The 16,899-nt window shown below is 39.4% G+C and overlaps 1 protein-coding gene across 2 annotated transcripts in view; it reads right to left on the bottom strand.

The window, feature by feature from the left end:
• Positions 1-905: 905 nt before the first annotated feature.
• The window catches only part of brip1 (BRCA1 interacting DNA helicase 1), a 68,064-nt gene continuing 52,070 nt past the window's right edge, over positions 906-16,899 (bottom strand). For both annotated transcript variants that reach the window (XM_088079378.1, XM_042487366.2), the window contains exons 17-20: positions 9,454-9,566; positions 9,267-9,349; positions 8,854-9,153; positions 906-2,391 (exon numbers count right to left, since the gene is read on the bottom strand). In XM_088079378.1, coding sequence (XP_087935504.1) covers positions 1,625-2,391; positions 8,854-9,153; positions 9,267-9,349; positions 9,454-9,566 — 1,263 coding nt within the window. In that variant the 3' untranslated portion in view covers positions 906-1,624. The remainder of the gene's footprint in view (positions 2,392-8,853; positions 9,154-9,266; positions 9,350-9,453; positions 9,567-16,899) is intronic.

Below are 16,899 nucleotides of genomic sequence, written 5' to 3' on the forward strand. Positions count from 1 at the left end.
GTTTTGAGGTACATGTACTTTACTCAAGCATTTCTATTTTATGCTACTAGTACTTCTTATTGTATGATATTTGAGGGAAATATTAACATTTATTATCTCAACTACATTTATTTTGACAGATGCACTCACTACTTACTATTCAGATTAAGATTCTATAAAACAGATAATTATCAGTTTATAAAAAATGTTGGGTTGTTACGGATTAACTCCTTGAAACCTTTGCAAATTCATTTTAATCCTTAGAAAAAAGAAGATGGTAATGACCAACTTAACAAAAAAATGGCCCAAAGATTTATAATAAGTTAAACTTGAAAAATAAGCAAAAAGATAAGGATTAATAAAACAAAAGAATGGCCTGAAAAAAAGGGCTGAAAATTAAAAAGAGAAAAAAAAATTGTCATTTTCTCCTTATTTTTTTTTAAATATTCTTCTAATAATCCCCCATTTTTTAAAACTAATTTTCAGATCATTTTCTTGTCACCTATTTCTAATTTCTTAGTATTTGTGTGACATTTCTTGCCAAATTTCTCAGTGCCTTTTTCCCCATGTTTCTGAGAGAAATCAAAGCAATTTTGTCCAGGGTTGAAAGGGTTAAATAGCTTTTGAAAGGGGTCTGAATGCAGCGCAAGAAAATTGATTCCAATCCAGGTTTCAAAAGAATAAATAACACAAAACAAAGAAATTAAAATGATGCTACAGTAAAAATCTCTTTGACGTTACTGAGTCACTGATAATGAAAACTGAATATGACAACACTGACAGGGGTCATTCTGCATTATGAGTCTTTCACTTTCGATACTTTCAGTATTATTTGCTCTGTATTTCCAGCACTACATTTTGGCAGTTTCCAAGCATATCAATGTGCTCACAGAAAAAAGCAACAATAAAAGGATCAGAAAGATTAGTGAATGGCAACATTTCATTTTATTGTGACTAAACAGACTTTTTTTGAATGCTTGTGCTGAAATTAAAAAAAAGTGTATCCACACTACAGGAGCATGCAGAACACACTGACATAACTGGAACTGATGTTAAAAAAATAAAGGTCTATTTAGGTGAAATCATGCATGTCTAAAGTATCCACGCTCCTCACCCATGATCCACAAATGCATCATTAAAACACAACTAAAGGATTTTCTAGAAAACAAATGAGTTTATAGTTTTGTATTTTAATGATTTGTTAAATGGCACATTCAATCACTGGACGCTGTTGGTTACTTCTGGCTTTTTTAACCGCCTTTAATAAGATGAGCTGTCACGCTCCATTAGGGGCTGATGTGAGAAGGCTGAAGCTCTCATGGTAAGAGTGTGTGGGCTCGTTGCCTGAAGCAGCTGGAGTATGTGTAGATACTTTCCAATACAGTGTGTTCAGGATATTCTGCAGCAACAGTATGAACTAAATGGTACACTGCACAGCGATCTGTTTGATATGTTTGATTTTGATGAACATATTTAAATATATACTGTGGTAATGGTGGAGCTGTCTGTATGAAGATATAAACTTGATTGCCTAGTGTTTCAATATGGATCTGCTGCGAAGCTAATGAGCACTGAACAGGTTATTAGTAGTTTATTTGCATAGAAGACATTCTGCTTTGTTCATAATATTTCTGTGTCCAGGATGTTAGTTACCTGCTGGAGTGGACAGAGCTTTGTACCTGGACCTAGACAGCCTGCGAAGCCTGCTGCCCGTCTGTCTGCTCTGGTTCTCTTCCTGCTCTCCCTCCTCTTCCTCCTCCCCCTGCCTCTGTGCTCCGAGTTCCTCCTGCAGTCTGTGTGACAGCTCTGCACTCTCCTTGCTGACTGAAATAGCATCCTGTCCATCAGGAACAGAAGCTTGGCCTTGCCCTTGGGCCTGCTCACAGCCAGTATGTCCTTCTGACAGCAGGGCAGGGTTCCCTGCCTCTAAAACCATCTTGGGAGGTGACTGGGTCTTTGTGTCTTTCTGTGGGCTGCCTTCGCTGCCTTCATCCTCAAAAAGTTCTGGAGTGAAGAAGACAGTTTGGTCCTCCTCCTCTTCATCTTCATCTGTATTGTCTGCTGAGAGCAGGTCACTGTCACAGCTGGGAGGGGTTTTCACTGGAGACGGTTTCAGAGCCGAATTGTGTGTTTTCTCTGTGATCTCACTGGAAGTGTCTCCAGGAATTTGTTTGAGACAAGCTGCCTCAGTCTGCTGTTGTGGAGGGGAGATGTGCTGGTTCTCCTCAGGCTCCAAATGACTGCATGTTTCCACAGACTGGACAGAATTACTGGGTCCCTTTTCTTTAAAGACTGGTGTCCTGAAGCATGTGTTGATGGGGCTGGAGTGGAAAATGTGGTGCAGTGGCTGAGCTGTTCTGTTTTGATTCCATATTGGCTGTGCTGAGGGACTGTCTGTCGTATTCAACCACTCTGCATCAAGAAAACAAAACATCAGCAGATATTTATTAAAATAACAATTACACAGCGTTCATAAACATTTTTACCAATACATTTTCATGACTTTGAAGCAATTGTTAAGGACCGTACATTCTCTGAAACAACTATTGATAGTCCTTATTGGTTCTTTTTTTATTATTATATAATAGCTTTTTAAAATATATATTATTTTAAAAAAAGAAAAAGAATATATGTAAATATAACTTAGGGACCTTCCTAATTAATGAGTGGGGAAGGGGTAGTGCAAAAAAGAGGGAGAGGCATGTTAAATCATTTTTTAAGCACCGACGAGAGACTTATGTTTTTGATTTTGGCTTATGGGAGGGGCATACAACATTATTTTACTGACGATTTTTAAAGAAAAACTTTTTTTTTTCAAAAAAAAATATAGTGATTTTTAAAGAAACCATTCCAACATTTTTATTTTTTTTTTGTCCTTTAGAATTTTTTGCTAATTTTTATAGAAAAATTATTAATTAAAATTATTTTTAAAATTAAAAATCTGGAAATTTTCTTTTTCTTTGAAAACTTTTGAGTGATTTTTTTTTAGGAAAACATGTTTTCTTTTAAAATTCCCCCAAAATACATGACCTATTACAGCCAGAAACTGTAAAAACAGAAATTACCCTTGGATTTTCAAATTTCCGACGGTCCTTGAACAAATTATGCTCTTATTATACAGGTTTGTGACTTTACTTTCAAGGTAAATTTAGTTTTCCCAAACTTTTACAGGCCTAGAAATTGCTATTTGCAAATTCCATGACTTTTCCAGGGTTTTCCTGCATATGACCTCACTCTGACAAACACAACGGAAGAAACACAGATTTGGGGTCTTGCCATGAGATGAGACTGGTAGTCAGATCACCATGGCTGCCAAGGCTATCTTATACGGAAAGATAGAAATGCGGGCTTACGCTCAATATGATCCAAACAAAGGTCAAGGGGATTTAATTAAAAGCAACAGTCCAACATCTGCTCATCAGCTCGCTCCAGCGCCACTCAGGCACGCCAAAGACCTTACAGTAATGAGGCAAGCCACTCAACGGATCCCATGGCCCCCACCCCCAACCACCAGGGAGGGGTGGGGGTCTGCTACTGCTCTATCACCCTTGTCTACCACACAGAATTCAGCTAGGCAAACAGCTCAACCTTGTCCTGACCCCAAAGACAATGGGCTCCAGCCAAGGCAATGTTCAAACACGCCACCTAAACATGTTTTCTTGTGGCGATGTCATGCTCATTTATCCTCGAGCACAAAAATTATATGCACTGTTCGAATGCTGACTTTTAAAGAACTTAATACTTTTAATGTTAGAAATTGAAAAGAGATATAAATCACATGTCAGAGTGTGGGAGCTGTGTGGTTCTAATGGCTGATTTTTCAAAGTATTATGTTAGCATGTAGATGCAGCCTCTAGCTCCTGAAATCCTACTTTTTTTGCTATATTTTTTATTTTTTTCGACACCATGGCCATTTCTGCTGAAGCTTGACTTTTCTACAATAAAGAAGCACTTATCAACATTTGGAAAAGTTGTATGAGGTTTGGACTGAATGTAGCAGACTGTGATAGGGTCCCCACCAATGGCTTACGCTGAGCAGCCTGTCAGATCAGAGGGAAGTAACCAAACTGAAAGCACAGGATGAAGAGAGGGAGGAGGGCCAGCATCAAGGCGAGGCTAACCCGACTTGAACCGAAAGCTGTTCCTCCACCAAGCCTTCTTCTGGCTAATGTCCGGTCACAAGAGAATTAAGAGGATGAGATGCGATTGAGGCTCACTCAGTGGCGGGGGATCAGGGACTGCCCTGCGCACATCTTTGCAGAGACATGGTTAACCCCTAACAACCCAGATCAAGCTGTTGCACTCGATGGGCGGACCTTGTTGGAAGCCATTAGGACCCAATTTACATGATGCAAATTCAAAAAATGCATTGCAGGAATTGACTTATGCCAGCAGCATCATGCCCGAGCAACCAGATGGAACCTTAATAGTAGCTGCTGATTTTAATCAACTCATCTGTCAACTCTAGCAGGATCAAGTACAAATGTAATTTTGTTTTTTAAACTTTGTTTAAAAAATGACTAATAAATCTACCCTCTACCTTCTTTTACCTTATGTTATGTATTTAGATGTTTGGACATAACAGAGAAACAAGACATCTTCTTTGCATCTCTATCATGGACTGAACATTTACAGCTTTGTACAGTAATAATGAGAGTAGTTTGTGTGAATGAACTGAGGTAATTTTCCCCCATCTTATTAAGGCCCTGACACACCAAGCTGATGGTCGGCTATGGTTAATGCCGGGCCATATGTGAGCGTCTGTTGCCCTAGTTTTGGCGGTGTGTCCCGCACCGCTGGTACTAGCTGGCCCTTATTCACTTTTTTGTCCGATTCATAACTTTGAATCGGCGTCAGAGACGGAGAAGGCCATTGACATATGAAATCTCTGTCAGTTCAGCTAAGCACACGAGAAGAGAGGCAGAAGTGAGAAAAATAAACAAACAGCTAACGAGGGAGTGAGGTCAAAACAAACTTGTAAATATAAAGGTGAGATTATGCTTTCAGCCACTGAGCTTTTTTGAAGATAATGGTTTGTAATTGTTCCCAAGTGTATGGGAGGTATCCTTTGCTCTTTAACCACTGAGTTGTGTTGTCTATGTGTTAACTGGCTAACTAGAATCTTTACTCCCTCCTGTAAAATGTTTCCCATTTTTTATGATGAATACAGACTTGCGTCACCTGCTGCTATGGAGCATTACCCTGCATTTATGTGGGTCAGAATGATGAGAAAAATTAGTTTCTGACTGGGAAAGTTCATTTCAATACATCCACAAATTGAAAGAATTTTGAAAGTCTTTTTACTCCCTGCTCATTTTAAATATGGTACTAGGTTATAACTATTAGCTGGCTTGGGGATGTATTGATACTGCAGCAAAAATTCTGGAACAAAATCAGTTTATAATATACACTTCAAACTGCTATTAATATGTTGTTTAAACACTCTGGGCAATAAAATTCAACACATCTTCTTTGCAGTGTCCATGTTGTTTCCACAAAACAATCAAATGGGAAGAGCAACTAGGGCTGGGCAATATGGCCTAAAAATAAAATCTCTGATTTTTTCACACCAAACCCAATTTACAATTTCAATCATTTTTTTCCCTTTTTAAAAACAAACTACAAATGACAAAGAAATTACTCAAAACAAGTTTTGCTTTTGATTTTAGCAGTAAAAATTAAAGGCAAACTGAATTTCCCCTCTGTTAATACAATAAACTGAATTTCTCTTTGGGGGTTAAAGTGCAAGCTGGAAATTTGTCTTTAACACTGAAGGCTGCAATTTCACAAAACATATTAACATGAATTCATGGAGATTTGTGGAGATTACGCGCGTGGTCAGGCGCTCTAAATTGCCAGGAGGACACCGGGAGAGGGCAGGGAAAAACAGCGGTGTCCCGGGAAAATCATGAGGGTTGGCAAGTTTGCTACTACCTCTTACGGGGAAAGATATCGTGTACTTTGGCGTCCTACGCAAACCTCGCTAACGGTTAGGCCTAGCAGGAGGTCTCTGCTCTCGTTAACATTGTAGGGAAACACTGCAGATTTGCAGCGGGTCACTGTCCTATCATACGGGACACAGTGGGAAAATGCTTCCACTAATGTCGGCTGCTTTTTACCGGCTGTTTGTGGGCTGACACAGTCTTGTGCTTCTCAAAGTGAGACACATTTTCCCACTCAGCTGCTGCCTCTGTTTGACACGATGAAACAAAGTGTTCACGCTGCTGCCTTTAGTTGCAACAGCCTTTAAATGAACTTTGCAGGACTGTCGTTTGTTTGAGATCTGACGCTGCAAAACCGAAACCAGTTCTAAATGAATGACCAGACTGTGGCTTTTTGGGAACATATTGCGGAGGCAAAAAATCAAGATTTTCATTTTTAAAAATCACCCTGAACCACAAAATTGAATTAATCTATAAAATCGATCTATCGCCCAGCCTTAAGGGCAAGTTACTAATTCAGGAAATGGGGCCATCCGAGCAGCACGTGAGAGCAGCATTATTTCCTCTCATGTAGGTGCAGAGTGCACGTGCTAGTTGGCCGCTGGCTGTAGTCTTTGCCCTGTAGTCTTTGCTGTGTGTTCGGGTGCAACTTTTAATGAAACACAGGCAACAGTTGGCCTTCTCTGCCATGAGGTCTCTGGAATCGGTTTGGTGTGTCTTGGCCTTTACCAATGCCCAGATCTCCCTGCTCATCTCTCAGCTGCATTTCGCTGGATGATGCGTTTTGTGTAATCCAAGTCAGATCAAATGCTAAAACTTGGCAATGCTGATTGAATATAAACCAAGATTATATAACTGCATTGCCTATTTCTTTTGCCTAAAATGTCTTCTGAGCCATATTTTATTGCACTATTTGGCTGTAATGTGAAGATTTGTGAATAAGCGGGCCCCATACTGTTTCGTGTAAAACTAAGCAGTGATGATCAAATATGAACCAAGATTCTTCTACCATGTCGTATTTCTCGTCTAAATTTTTTTCAGAAAAATATTTTAGTTTACCATTTAACTGTAATACCAGAATGTTTGCTACCTGCCAGCCGACATATAGTTTCCTACAGAAAAACACCCAGGCAGCAGAGAGTATGAAGTGAAACACAGCTGTGCAGCGTGTGAACAGTTGAGGCTGCCAGTGAATAATGCTACAACTTCTCAGGACACAAACAAAGCTCCTATGTCTTGCCATCTGCTGATTGAAGTTTAGAGGGTTAGCACTGAAGTCAGCTAGTGAAGTCAGCCTCCTATTCAAAACTGACCAGGCTCACTTAAGGTGGACTGTTAAGGTGGACCGGCTGTTCTCATTGTAGTGACAATCACAGCCTCTCCTTAACAGATAATAGAGTCTGTCTGCTGAATCTCTCCTGAATTATGGAAAAAAATTATTGATCCCAACTCAAAATGTATTTTACTGTTATTGATACTGTAACTGTTGTTTATTGCTAAATTATTGTAGTTGGGTTTTATTATGTAAATGTGAACAAACTACAGTAATGTGCAAGATGTGTTACACAATTGTGGCTGCACCCAAAAGCTTTCATTGTTTATTTATTTTTTTAAAGTATTTAAAGTTTGAAGGCATCCAGTGTTAGAAAGAAACTGAAGATCAGAGTTGAAGATCAATAAATGCATGTTGTTCTCAAAGTCAATGAGTAATCATGTTAAATAATCATGATTTCAATATCAATCAAAATATTCATGACTATTATTTTTGACAATCAAGCAGCCCTAAGTGGAAGCATTTATTAGTCTGATATGTTGTTTTCTGGTAGTTGTAGTTTTTCTGCCTCTTGAGCTAAAGCTAATGCTACAGTCTCTTTTCTCTGTTTTCTTTGGTCCTGTACCTCATTTGATGAAAACAACATATTTTAAGCAGTCAAATACTTCTTTAAATTTCAAAATATAAGGACTTTCCATGTTAAACTTTAACTATTTCATCTTGCTTCAAACAATTCCATCCCCAAAAAAGTGCTTAATGGATAAGTGACTATTATTATCATCATTATTATATTGTTCTTATTGTCAACAAAACTCATGAGGAGAATAAATCCAACAATGAATGTATGTTCTTACAAGTATTGTGAATGTATCAAAGCTTGACAGATCTTATTTCTGTGCCACAGACACTATAAAGAACATGTCAGTGAGCCAAAGTGTTGACATGCTCCTTCATAACATGAACACACACACTAGTTGATTTGACTCAACCCAACACATACTGCTACAAACACTCATTGTGTCACCAAGAGTGTATCAATCTGCAGCCAAAAATAGTCCCCAGCAAATCCACTTTGCTCCTCTATGAGTAACGTTTGCTAGAAACTACAGTGACCAGCTGTTTAAGTAAATTAATGAGCCTTTTTAAAAATGACACTATGGGCTACATGTGAGGTCAAGGGGAAGGGAAATTGAAGTACTGAGATACAGGATAACATAGTGTTTTTTGTTTTATGTTTTTTTTAATTGGATTTGTTTGCTAATTTTAGAGAGCATTTTATTTAGTTTTTTTTAGGTTCATGTCTTGGTATTGGTGCAGGCATCCAGGTCCAGTACTGTGGTTTTGGTATTTTCATGGGATTTGTTGACAATAACAAAAATACAGAATGATTTCTGTGATGCCAAATTTAGATTAATTTTTTGAATTAAAAGCAAACAAGAGTACATAGGCACACAAGGTAAAAAGAGTGTCTCCCAATTATTTCCATATACATGTAAAAACATCCTAATACTGCAGATTAAAACCTCTCATCACCAGTTCAAGAGTAACATTATTACATTGGCCATGATGGATTGGCTGAGATCAGTTACACAGAAACATTGGGGTCCTTGAGCCACATGTAAGAGATATTATTAATAATATATTTTCAATTTCGCTCACCTGTGTTTGCATTTTGTCCAGCTTTCAACTTTGTTTGTGAAAGAAACTGGACGGTTGAGGGGCTGGTGTCCTGCTGGGATTCAGCCGGTTTGACACATGTGTGGGCTGTCTGAGGTTCTGAGGCCTCAAGCAGACCTAATGAGTGACTGTTTGGAGGTGAGACACTGGAGCTGAGGGCCTGACTGTCTGCAGGAGCCACCTCAACCTTCTGCTGCACCTGAGAGAAGGCTACCAGAGACTGCATGGCATTGCTGAAAGTGTCATGATGCTGGACAAGCTGGCGGACCCATTTGGACAGACCTGAGAGTGCACAAACACACACATCAGACACAAACGCTACCAAGGTCCTTACAGTGGATAACTATTGCCATCTAGTGTTGAGAGGCTGTGCTGTCAAAACACTGTCATCTGACCTGTGATGTACTTATTGGGATTATTCCTGTAACGGTCATCCACTAGAATTAGGGCGCCCCAGTCATTCTTGTGGCGGATACACCTGTAAAACAAGGTTTGAAGGCTTAAGTATAAAGGACAGAAAGTAAATCAATTTTTACAAAAGTAAATCTTCACTTAAGCTCTAACTCTAGAAGTCAGATTCACCTTCCCAGAGCCTGGTTCAGAGCTCTGTACGCCTGAATCTCATACCAGCGATTGCCTGGGAGAAGACCTCTGGACTTGCAGTGCTGGTCATTGTACTTCATCTTCAGTTCCACCTGAAATCACAGGACAGTATATTAAAAGATGAGTCAATGTGCTATGGGACAGTATTTGGATAAAAGTTACTTAAAAATTAAACATGTTGCACATCAGGGTGGTGTCTGAGCTTGTCTCTGGTTCCTTTAGTCCATCAAGTCATGTGACTTACAGTACACCACCATAAATAGTAGGTGCAAACGGCAACATTGTCATTATTTGATGGACTTGCTTGTACACACACTGGTCTGCAACTCACAGTGTGCATTCCCAGAGTTAGAAATGACAGTATGTGGCAGACACTGAAGCACCCTTTAACAGACAGACAGACTTTAGTAGGGATGAGAATAATAGAAATTAGATTTCTTCTCAAGTACCACACAAGCTGCAGTACCATTTAGATAATTATTAATGTTCTCACTCTTTATTTTTTATGACAAAAATTTACAAAACATATTTCTAATATCATCTAATCTGCATAAATGGCCAGACCTGGTTCTGGACTGAACTAAATGAAAAGAAAAGAAAAAAAAAACAAAGGATATGTCCCACTGTCAGATGAGGAACCAAATCAATCAGAGAGGTCTGGGAGTGAAGTCAGTACATCGCAGTCACTGTCTTGGGCTTTCAGAGGTTTCCGAAACTATCTGAAAAACCCAAATCAAGCCGTGGATTTTGCAACTATAACAAAAGAAGACCTCAACAGGATTCAACATTTATAAAATTATTAACTTAAATGAAGCAATAAATTTGGAACTTTACCTTAACCACTGCATTTGCAGAAATTCTCCAACATACTGTACTTACAGGCCAAGGGATCCATCATATTTTTTTTTGTCAAATCAACTCTTTAATCAATATAATTTATGGTGCTGTTTATCAATGCAGGTGTGTCCCTCAATGCAGTGCAGCAAGCCTGAGTATGACCACTGTGAAAAGTTGTTTTTGAAAGGATTAACGCTATCAAATATGGATTGAAGCAAACTATTTTGTTAAATAAAAACATATTGTGAATTTTGGAAATTATATATTTTTTTAAAAAAGTTAATGTTGACTTTACCTTGCTCTTGAGTTAATGGAAATGATGGCATCCTCCATCAGCTGTGCCACTGACAGTTCTACTTGCTTAAAAATACAGGTGAAGTTTGTGGACGTAGATGCTAAATCTGTTTATGGAAAAAAATATTTTTTCAGCAATTATCTTCGTTAAAACAGGACTGAGCAAGCTAAGCATTTTTGTGTTTATATCTGGGGCATTTCTTTAGTGTGGAAAACCCCAAGATCTCTATAAAGTATGAGCACAAGTTGGCCGGCAGACTTGACAGGGACCTCGTGGTTGAGACGTGTGTTATACAATCACTGCATCTTTGGTTAGATTTAGTCCAGCACCTTTGTTCCATGTCCCCATGCACCATGCCTTCTCTACAGCCTTTGTCTCTATTGTACTGTACGAAAAAATAAAAGCAAACTTCTCAAAACTATTTTTTAAATAGACTGTCTAAATAACTGTCTAATGTCTATTGCTAAAGAATCAAATTAATCCGGCATATAAAGGGGAAACCAAGTGGGCAATGAATCTAAACAGCACACAAATACTATGGACCTGAAGGGTTTGGGTATGACTTGCCCTTATAGACAGATTTGTTCTGAAAGGAGAACTGAGGGGCTAAGAGGGGCCTTGGCAGAGCAGAGTGGAGGTAGGAGAGGGCAGAAAAGGTGGCCTAGGTGACATGAAGCATCCTTGCACAAAAATGCCAGAAAAGCATCCATCCATTTGCATCTGTCGCTGCTGATTTTAGCGCTAACCTTTCAGAATTGACAAGTGAAAAGTTCAGCTGGCGTCTGACGGGATGCCATGCAGGGCAGGCTGCTGAACGGGGCTTTAACTGCTTTTGACAGGTACCGTGTGTTTGCCCTGAGCCACCAAACACGGGGCCGTGGCAGGTACAGCCTGTTCCCTCACGCGCATCACGCAATGCCACTGTGGCCTGTCTGGGCTTGTGTATGTAAACAAACAAGGACAGTCGCAGGAATTCCTAAATGTCGCAGCAAAGTTGGACTATGACTAATAACACCTCACCAAAAAGCATACTGAACACTGAGCAACACTTGCCACAATGGAAAACCTGCACTGACAATGGGAAACTTTGAGAGTTTGTGTGATGTGTAAGTTTGTCAGGCGATTTAAAATCAAAGGTTTTATCTACAAAAATACAATGTTAGTGCAGGTTGTCTATGGGAGGCCGTGTCACAGAAAACCTTGTTAATGCTGCTTGCTTCATGGTGAGATGTTTGTCAATGCATGACACACCAGAGCAGTTAAAAAATCCACTTCTAAACCCACAGCTTGAACAGAAAGGCCAGTAGCCCCGAGACAGCAGTGTCATCTAAATCCAATCACAGTCCATTTCAGCGTTTGAGCCATCACATCCCCGCTCTGTACCATGTCATTGTCCAATCTAACATGACAGGTTGCATATGTGAAAAAGCCAATTCTGGCTGCTAGCAAATCTCGCAAATGTGCAAGAAACCACAAGCTAGAAGGGATTAGTTAAAATGTCAAGAGATCACTCGCTTGCTTTGGCCTTGTCCTCTACAGCAACCTGTTCATCCCTAAAAACATATATTTGACCACTAGGCATGACTCGCAGCCGAGCGCATCTGTTTGAGCTACATTTTACATGGGGTGTGTGTGTATGTGTGTGTCAGTGTCAGTGTGTAAGCCTCTGGCGGTCGGGGACATCTTGTGCTTGTCACTGAGATTGCTGAGCGCCTCATCTGCCACGTAAGGCTGAGCTGACAGCTGAGTGGCTCATCTTGAAGAGAGTATACATGTGTATGTGTGTGTGCGTATACACACTCACAAGGACATCAGACTATCACACTGCTTTTCAACATGCTCATGGCTCAGGTCACACCAAGGCTACACAATCCTACTTATTCTGTGATAGTTGCTTTCCAGTTGCTTTTATTTGTTTAAATAAAATGTGACTGTTCAGAATATAAACGAATCAAAGTCAAATTGCAAGATTTATCCTAACAGGTCCTATAGTTTTTCTTGGCCGACTCCAGTTGGCATATACAGCATTTGATTTGATCTAACTACAAAAATTTCACCAGGAACAAGACATTGTTGTGGGACACCACTGAATGGCCACATTTCTTTTTTGGTCTCTGTCTTCAGAAGGTCAAATGGTTCCAGCTCAGTCTCTATTCCGACTGGACCTCCATTTTGGAACATCTTGAATCAATCTCAAAACAACTTGTAATTATTCCAAACTTGACTTAAAGAAGTATTTCTCAGATATAAAGAGGCTTCTAATATAAAATTCGGCTGTTTAGAAAGAAGCAAATACTTTTGAAGTTGGTGCTTCATGACCAGAGAAAACAGAGAAACGTGGTGCTTTTGCGTGATATGTAGAAAACCTACAGTTACCAAAATGAACTGCGCCTCACCGAACCAATGAACGCTCCTGCTGGTGGGTGATATAATGTTGAATAGTCCATGTGAAATGTTGACAGCCGCTGATCTCGTGTTACAGTTTAACGCTGAGATGAAACACGTTTCCAAAAACATTTGAGACAAGAAATATGCAACTCAGTAACAGAATCTTGGTTTATATTTGCTTAGTCTTACTGTTCCATCTCCATTTTTTCAGCCTCCGTTTTCACTGTGCAGGAAGCAGTTTGGCGCATTAAAATATGTTTCTGAAAACATTTATGACAGAAATGGGCAGTGCAGTGACATAATCTCGATTTATATTTGGTCAGAACTGCCTAGTTTTACCGTTTGACTGGCATTCGGAGACAGAGAGAGGGGCCGGTCTGCCTCTCTGTCCACTTTTATACTATTTGAGTCTGTGGCGGAAGCAAGGTTGGACAGCAATATGCAAATTCAGAAGTATATGTAGGCACTGGTTAGATGGAAGGAAGTTTACTGCACTTCATCTACACAAACTACCCACATTGATTTGATACAAAGCTGGTTGAAAATCGGCAAAGTCCTTCTTTGGTGTAGTTGATCGGTGCTGTGTGGTGTTGACCACAGCCCTGGTATCAAACCTCTACAATTTCCTCTACCAACCAAACAATAAAAAAAGTACTAAAAGCTACTAAGGCCAAAGAGCTGACCAGTTTCATGTGTGGCTGCATGTGTGTTGACAGTATTTAATATTTGAGAAGTTAGGCTTCTCTTGTAAATGAAAAAAGGGAGCTGAAAACACACACATACACTTTTAACCCTACATTGTAATAATGTTTGTTTTGGTGTTTGTATTGAAATTTTGTACTGCGTCAGTTAATAGCATCACACAATGTTAAAAAGTAGCCAGTCATGAACTGTGTGAAAAAGTCTACATTTTGTAAAGGGTTGAACATGCATTAAAAAAGAATGTGCCATCTTTCTATAGTGGGCCTGTGGTGCTGACAAGGACAGTACAAGTAGTGATCATGTATTATACAGCCTCTTTCAGTGGCTGATGTTAAAGCCATATGTACAGTGTTGAGTGTGCCTGCAGCATCCATCATCCCGTCTTCTTGATGATTTCCATGAACTCTACAACATTCCTCCAAAATCCCCTTTATCCATCTGTTTTACATGCTTGCAGGTCTGAGAATTAAAATGCTCTTGTAGTCCTCTTTAATAAAGGGCGGCAGCAAGAGGTTGCCTGAGCCCTTCATTAAACTAAGAGAGATGCCTTATCAGTTGTTAAGTGTCTTTTTATTGCTTGTTAAAGCCACTTATTGTTTGACTCACTCACGCAGGCCGTGACTGTTCACTGTAAAACATGCCATTGGAAAAACTCAACCCAAATGTAATACCACCTTTGGCAGGGCTTTCTCTGCAGAGGACTTTTCAAGTTCAACCTTTGATCTTTGTCACAATAACACAACAGACCAGTAAAATGCCATGCTATGTGCTTAGGCTGTGGCGTGGAAGAGTTATGCCTGTCTGGGAATGCAGGCCATGCAGTCATCTAAAGTGCTGGAGTAGTTTAAATGGAGAGAAGCTGTGCCTCTACCTCTTATCCTAGCAATGGGGTGCTGCCGTGTGAGTGTGGCATACAGTGAATGAATTCATATGTCTGGGTCCATGTGTTAAGAGAATGTGCACATGTTAGCACTAGTGCATGAAAGTGACAATGTAAGAACTTTTTACATATGTGTATGAGCACTGAAGGAACCAGGTTTAACTATAATAAGGTGTTAATAGGAAACATTCATGCAGGTAAAAATGTGTTCAAACAAATTAAAGATTCAGTTGGTACATTTTTTTAGCAAATATCACAGCAAGTTTGTTTTTATGACTGTCACTACATCAGTACTACAGTACTACGTACATGTGTCCTCTGCCTTCTCGTGGTGCTCCTCATGGCATTTGCAAGAATCATAAAGACAACCAATCACAGCTGAGGAATCTATACCACTGCTTTCATTCATATAAATCACTGCTCATGAACTGCGCTCAAACTTTTAAACTAGGAGGCGCTGATCAAATATGAATCAAGATTCTAACGTATTGCCTATTTCAGCTCAAATTTTTTTGGAAACATATTTGAATGTAGTGTTTAGATGTGAAATTTGGTTGGTACGGCAGGCACATTACAAACGTTCTCATTTTATTGTTAAACAGTTCCCATGTTCCATTCTCTGATACAACCATCCATACTCCTTATTGGGTTTTTTTCATTACTAAATAAAAGCTTTTTTAAATGTATATTATTTTGTCTTGAAAAATCCTTGAACACCTCATGTGTTTTTATACAGGTTTGATATGAAACAAAATTGTATGACAGGGTATATTAAATTATATTATGAATTTGATATTTGCAAATTCCATGACTTTTCCAGGTTTTTCCATAATCGTGTGAACCCTGAAATATGTATCCGAACATTTGCCACGAGCAAAAGGCAATTCAGTAACAAAATCTTGATTCATATTTCATCAGCGCTGCCTAGTTTGATGGTTTTACTGCAGTTTACAAGCAGTGATTGATACCACTGACAGATGCTCTCTGAAATTACCTCAGTCAGCCATAGTCTGTCATCACAGGCTACATTTTAGAAAGCTTGAAAACAGACACAAGTGTTAGTGCAGAAGTCTAGTGTTCTCTAAGACCAACTGAATAATAATTTGCTCAAAGTCTGTTGTGGGATTTTTTTCCCCAATGATGCCAAAATGAAATTGTGTAGCTTTAACATTGTTAAAATAAGAAACAATACAGCTACTGGTGTTTTGAAAAAAGCTTGGGAATACATAATGCAGCAAAGGTCAAACACTTTGCCTGTAATTAAGAATGCCCCTGCTAAATCCAGAAGAAATTCTATACTTGTATAATACACCATTAACCTGTAGAGAAAAAAAACAGTGGTGGTCCTGAATCATAAAAGCCATGTATTTGCACTGCAGCTGTTAAGAATTGACCATTTGAGGAGATGCATCAGGGCCTCTATGAATTAGCTCAGCGAGTGACTGATCAATCATATTGCACATTCGCTTTGCAGGAATCAATTAGAGCAACGAAAGACAATGTCAGCAAAAAAAAGTTTTTAGAAGTTAGCGAGGGAAGAATAAACAGCATACAGCTTCATCAGTCACAATCAAGGATGAGGATGTGAGGAATAAATCACTTTACAAGTAAAGAAGCACATACAGCACTGCTAAATTATTATAAATCATAACCCATTTTAATTCTTTGAAACACAAGGCCCACCTTCGAACATTAGCACTTGTAGTTAAACTATTTATTAAAACAGCTATTTTAGCAACACTTCTTTGAAACACTGATAATGTAGATCACTGCATTTCAACATAGACCTTTTTATCATTATTTAGAGTGCACTGTATCCTGAATCCAGGAGAATGGACTATAATATGTAATGTTATTGACTATCCAATAATGGATACACCATTACATGTGCAAGTGCCCAGGCATTTGTATGTGTGTGAGTGTGAGTGTGTGTGTGTGTGTGTGTGTGTGTGTGTGTGTGACCCTTTAAAGAGCCTATTGTCTACTGCTGCAGCAGGATATGTGCTCCTTCTGCAATGAGGCTATGAGGGCTAGCTGCATGGCTTTGACAGTCATTAGTGTCAGTGTCCCCATCCTCTCGGCAGTGTAATGGGGTTAGTTCAAAGACCTTTACAGCCCCCCAGGGCTTCTCTGGGGCCACACTGCCTCTGCTACTGAAAGAGGATATAAGTGAAGGAGGAAAAGGCAACAAGAGAGAAGAAAAAGAAGGAACAAGCACGGCCATATAGGTAGAGAAAGAAGTCTCAGCAGTACTGCACAAGTGAAATTTGTGCCTTCTGCTTCACACTGCCCTCCTCTCCCCTTACCGACCCTCACCATCCCT

This window comes from Plectropomus leopardus, chromosome 6 (assembly GCF_026936395.1).
Source record: "Plectropomus leopardus strain MGB_pleo_1.0 chromosome 6, ASM2693639v1, whole genome shotgun sequence".
Lineage (NCBI taxonomy): Eukaryota > Metazoa > Chordata > Actinopteri > Perciformes > Serranidae > Plectropomus > Plectropomus leopardus.